Source organism: Corapipo altera, unplaced genomic scaffold (genome assembly GCF_003945725.1).
Source record: "Corapipo altera isolate COAL_440 unplaced genomic scaffold, ASM394572v1 1b, whole genome shotgun sequence".
NCBI lineage: Eukaryota > Metazoa > Chordata > Aves > Passeriformes > Pipridae > Corapipo > Corapipo altera.
The window spans coordinates 10,978,558-10,984,557 of NW_020884881.1; the positions used below are offsets into that span (position 1 = coordinate 10,978,558).

General features: G+C 37.7%; 1 protein-coding gene across 5 annotated transcripts in view; it reads right to left on the bottom strand.

Annotated features, from left to right (window-relative positions):
* The window catches only part of GSAP (gamma-secretase activating protein), a 43,259-nt gene that overhangs the window by 36,761 nt on the left and 498 nt on the right, over nt 1–6,000 (bottom strand). For all 5 annotated transcript variants that reach the window (XR_003527090.1, XM_027639577.1, XM_027639576.1 and 2 more), the window contains exons 2-5: nt 4,156–4,229; nt 1,263–1,319; nt 479–548; nt 12–68 (exon numbers count right to left, since the gene is read on the bottom strand). Coding sequence is in view for 4 of the 5 variants with exons in the window: in XM_027639577.1 (XP_027495378.1) it covers nt 12–68; nt 479–548; nt 1,263–1,319; nt 4,156–4,229 (258 nt within the window). In the remaining variant the exon portion in view is untranslated. The remainder of the gene's footprint in view (nt 1–11; nt 69–478; nt 549–1,262; nt 1,320–4,155; nt 4,230–6,000) is intronic.

Below are 6,000 nucleotides of genomic sequence, written 5' to 3' on the forward strand. Positions count from 1 at the left end.
ACTTGCAGTACCTGACTGTAATAGCTGACTTGCTGTTTCGTCCTCTGTGTATTGATGGAAGCTGACAGCTAAGGGGGGGGAAAAACACCAACACAATCACAGTGAGTTTGCCTATTTGATACAAATCTTATTAAACATTCATGAAGAGCAAGCATCACAATTTTTCTACCAGAAACATATATGCTAAAGGAACAACAGCTGTTCTGCTGGAAGTAGCAGGCAGGCACAAATACAGGAAGGAGGAAGTGAACAAAGGGTCAGTGTGTCTTAGACTTTCATTTTAATAAAACAGAAATATCATTACAGTTGTGTCTTTATATTGTTACCTACATTATTTGGTGATGGATCCACTGAAGGGCATAAAGTGCTGTGGGCAACAGATAGGTCAAAATAGATTTAACTAATTCTACACTCAAATGTATGATCCTACTAAACTAAATCTTTACCAAAAAAATTTAAAGATAAAACACATATTTACCCAATAATGTCCTTTCGTTATTGACCGAACAGCTGATTATGTGTAGATCCTTCTCAAAGGTATAGAGGTGCTACAGAGAAACACGGTAGCGTTAATAAATGCAATTGCTTAAACTACATAAAGGAAACCATCTAATCACTTCTCCTTAGGAAAACACTGCTGTCCAGTACACAGGTTTTATCTTTAAACCAAATCTTTTCATGGTCAGAAGAACCATATTTCAAGCCTCAGCTGTATCAGTTCTCCTTTTTCTCATTTGTTTTTTTCTTACTGGTTCTTGTGAGTTCTGTATTGCCACTTGAGCAGCGCAGCAGACTTTTATGTAAAAACAAAATTTCACCTATTTCATACTGTTATGGGGACACCTGCAAAGTCCTGTTATCATGAATCTACTTACTGAATTGCAGTATGTTCAGCTTTAGAATAAAATAATTTCTTATAAATGGTAGCATCAAACAGACTGAGAATGCACACGTAAAGAAAACCGCAAACGTTTACTTCTTAGCACACATGTTCAGTGTGAAGAGAAGTGGAAAGGACTTGAATTGGTTGTTTTGAAATAAAGATTGCAGAGGTGATGCTTTACTACTCTTAAGCCTTTCAGATATTCTATAATGTTCTGCATTTTAATACTCCTGAGAATCATTTGAATACCTTCTCCAGTCTCTTCTGTTTCAAACAAGGATATACCTCTTAAGGACATAACACACTGTGTTGCAAGGCACCAAAATCTGAAACACTACAGCACCACCTTCACCAGAGAGAAAACTGGTATTGCTCTCACCTCATTTTGTTTAGTTTGAAGATCGTACAATCCAATATGAGTATTTCTCTGACTTCCCTATGGATGGAAACAAATTAGCACTGGCAATATAAATACATACAAAGTTAAACATTGCTTTTATTTTTTTTCGTATCTCCTTCTTCTCCCTGCCCCTTGACACACATCTTTGCACACTTCCCTGTCCTATAAACAGACAGTTAATTATCTAATTCCAAGAAAGCAAATTCTAATTCCAAGAGAACAAAGATTTATTTTTTCCTTTTAGAACTAACACATGGGATAAAGCTGAAATGTGGCCAATCCACGGCCCACAAGCCATTGCATAAGCCAAGTGCCTCTCTCTCACTTTGCTTCTAAAGGCAGCAGGGTCGGGAAGAGAGATGTCTGTACAAGAATCAAAACGGATGCTATGGCCCCTGGAGATTTAAGGCTAGTATTCCAAAATTCACCAACTTGGTGGGTTATTGCTCCAAAAGGGAGCACATAAACATCAAACATCCAAAAAAACCCCAGCTCCCAGTGATCTAGTTGCAGCCTGGAAAGAGGATTTCTCTCTGCCTTAAGAAGTGATTGTTTGAAGGCTAAACACATTTCACAAGCTTACCATAAGCCTTCTGCCTTTGAAGAGAAACATAATACACATCCTTTCTAGCTTATTGATAATAACATACAATAATTTTGTTTGGGGCACTTAGAAATGTTTGAGGCTACACAGATCAAATTTTCTTCTCGTTAACTTTTACCATGCCCTAAATTTTCCAAATATATCGAAAAAGAAAATTCTGCTAGCAGCATATACTGTATATCAAATCAAACTGATGTCTATTAATGTACTCTAGGTATAGGCACTAAATCACTAAACTGTTGAAATTAAATCCAGCCACAAAGGCTTGTACTCAAACAGTGAGCATCATTGTTTTTAACTACAGCTTGGGGGAAGAGGGGAGAGATCTGTGGTTATTTACAAAGTTATGGCATCTTGCTTTGTGAAGTTAAAACAAAAGCCTGAGTATTCGCTTCCTAAGGGGTCTATTTCTGAGTGTCTCATTATTGTTGTGGCAATGACAAAAGTCTTTGACTTCTGATTTAAACAAGGAAAACAAAATGTCTTTATATTAAGACACAGGCTCCAGGCCTCCTAATTTAAGATTAAGCAAGTGCTTTCACAAATAACCATTCTTTCCAAGTGTGTCTGAAACGCTAACACCCCCTGTACTTAGACACTGAAAAATACACTTCACAAGACTGGTAACAGAACTACATCAATGCCCATAAGCATGCATAAGCTAAGACACTGGTTTTCATGTGCTCTCTAAAGATTCCTGCATTGCCTTGCAAATAGAATTCACTTCTGTTAAAAATATCTTCCTTGACACTGGCTATCAATGTCAGAAAAGACAGATACTGTCAAAACCACAGTACAACGCAATACTCTAAAATTAGCTTGAAAATAAAGTTCATTCTACACCTTCCCCTAGTTTCACACGAAACACACTTGACTTTCTCTCACGCAGAAAACAAAGGTTGCTTTCTATTTGTATGTATTAGGAACCAAGCCAGGGCAGCTCAGTTTAGTTTACACCCTCCACCCCATACAACTGCTCTCAAAAAACAAGCTACAAGTGCCCAGTTCCGTGAACTCCATCACCTGTTTTGACCAGACCCCTATGAACCACAATGGGAGCTCAGACAGCCAGCATGGGCAGCCACCTGTGTTTAGATGTGCGAACCCTGAGCTACAACTCATCCCTTGTGCCAGTTGCAAGAGCCTAAAGAGCGTACAAGGCAGTTAGGCTGTCAGAGGCCCAAAAAAGCTTTGTGTGAGATTCCACAGATGCTACAAAGCAGCAACATCACATACACACAGCACCAGGTCTCCTACTGAGCTAGTTAGTTACTTGAACTAAGTCTTCCAGAGTTTTGAGCGATGAAAAAGAAACAACAATTCGATACATTTTTTAGTATTGTTTTTATGGTTACTGTTGTCTTGTAGAGACTCCCCTCCCTATGCTTGTACTAAAGGAAACATCCACCCACAGTATTACACCTTGATGAAGACCTCACCTCTTCCCTTAACCCTAGGCAAGCTGCAGAGTTTCAGCATTGTTGTGCCAGAGGGGAACGAAAGGCAGCCCTACTATATTGGAGTTCATCTCAGATCTGCACTCTTAAAGAAGCAAGATCCTCCAGGATCCAGCTGGGTCTACAGACACCTCTGAGCTGCACAGTCAAGAAGCACAGCTTCTCTCATCAAGGGAACAAGACAAGGCATCACCTTCTGAAACTATTTCAAAAATCTCTTGGAACTAGAAGCTAAACATATGCCATGGAGAGCAGAATCCTATGTTAAGGCTCTCTAGATACTTCAAGATATCAAATAAATAATGGTTACTTTACTTGCAATAAAGTGCTACAGAAGAATCTTGAAGACACAGAGAAGAAAGGTACATGCAGAAATAGTGTTAGATGAATGGTATCTTAACACATATATACTGGTAGAAGAAAACACTTAAGTAAAGCAGTGCAATGAATTTAATAGTTTAGACTTCCCTAAGAAATTCTGAGGGTGAAAAAATGTGCCACTTACGAAGAGTTAGCTGTTAAAGAAATTGCCCTTCATTCAGCATGAGATTCTGGCCCACCAAAAACTCAAGGGTAAAAACTCTATGGACTTAATCAAGTCAGTACTTTACTCTCCATTTCATCATTCTTAACCTTTGTCTGAAGTGGAGACAGACACTTTCCTACTGCCCAACCCCCCAAGTTGTAATCAGTCGAGTTTTCGTTTTCTAAACCTCAATGCAAAAAAAAAATTAAACTACAAGAACTTAATTAGATTCACACGTAGTGTTATTCTCAACTATATTTTTATAAAGTTTCAAGAGAGACTTACCTTCCAGGTATAAATAATTTTTCCATTTCTTTCAACATTTACAACATATAGTGCTGATGAATTCTCAGAAGTATCTGAAATAAGAAGTATCAAAAGGTACAGGATTTTCATTTGAGCTGGTTCATTGTACAGTACATATACACTTTAAGAAAAGATGCTAAATACATGTAATGATTTTTTACATGTAAATACTTATATTTCCCTTCTGGAAACAGAGTATCTTTTACACCATGATTTAAATCTGATAAATTTCAACATAAAAAGTTAAGAGATTTCAAAACAAACAGGAATTAATTATTTATCTAAACCCCTAACTCTTCATTATAATTGTGATTCTAATGGCCACTACCTTTTGTTATGAAAATGGAATGTACTTTTTCACAGAAAATCAAGCAAAACAAAAAAATCCAAAAACCTTGCATTTATTCACTATACATATGGGGTTCAAACAATTAAGTTGCACTCCAATACTAGCCTAAAGCAAGTGTCATTTGCTCCTGTCTGCCCCTCCAGCATCTCAAAGGAAAGCCTGGAAATAAACTATATCTTCAGAGATTAATTCTGTATACTTTCCTCATGCTGCTTTTATGTTTTCTGATCACTGCAACCATCAAAAATGTGTTTCTCTCAGATGAATTTTTTATTAAAATTGTAAATTTTGCCCTTAATAAGGTTGAAGTTGCATGATTGATTATAGTTTTATCATAAAGGTAGCCTGTAGTTCAATAAGCATCAACAAAAAGAATTGTCCACAACTCTTGGCAAGCACGTAGTCAAGTTTGACACTATTTACTTGGTAGTTATCACAAAGCCTTAATAGAAGGAAGACACTTTGTAAAACTTAGTTTAACAAGCCTGATACTATAAACTGGTTTGTACAGCTTTCAGTGATAAGGGAAAAAAACCTGTTTACAAGTATTATCAGAAGGAAGTAAATTCTCTGTTTTGTCATGGGAGGACAATGAAAATCCTTCATGTACATTTAACAGTGCATCACTTTCTATTTGTTTCACATCACTCAAAGTACACTACAATACCACTACATCTGGGCTAGCTGGTGACAACTGAGTCAGTCTCAGATAACCATATACCCTGCTCTTTTTTGAGTGGAAACTTCCTGGGACTTAACCACACCTCAAACTTTCAAGATGAGCACTATGGTCTACACATCTCTGCCTCATACAATACTCCCTCAGAATAGAATTTAGGTAGAAAAGGTCCATGAGAAATCTCCATGTCAGTGAATTTCCCTATCACCTGACACAGATTTCTTAAAGATGTTGAAAAAGTTCTGTGTCAGAAGAGAATTTCACATCTCTGAACAGTCAGTGGGAATATGGAGCCAAAGAAGAAGTGGCAATGGTCTCCACCCTTGGAAAGTCCTGCAATGTAGAACTACAACTTCTTCCTCACGCCCACAGCTGAGACCAGCAGATGAAGGGCTGCAAAAGGACCAACCCAACCTGCCTGCCCAGCAAATGGCTCTTATTGACACAATCAGAACGCAGAGTTTGATTTCCTGAAGGCCATTATATGCAGCTCATACAAAACTAAGTGGAATAAAGAGAACAAGGCTGGTTCACTTCACTTGCCGCTCCCTTCCTATCGTCATAGCTACTCCCAGCTCTCACACAGTTATCAATTCTCACATGCTATCGAGGGCTTTCAAGACCTCAGAAAAAAAGTAATAAATATAACATCTGAAACCACTGACACGGAAGTACCATGACTCCTACAAATTATTTGCTTTCTGTGATTAGATATTTTTTTTATGTTTAAATGAATCTTTCCATTCCTACCTCCCATCTTCACATTCCTAATACAACAGCACTGCATGATGGGAAG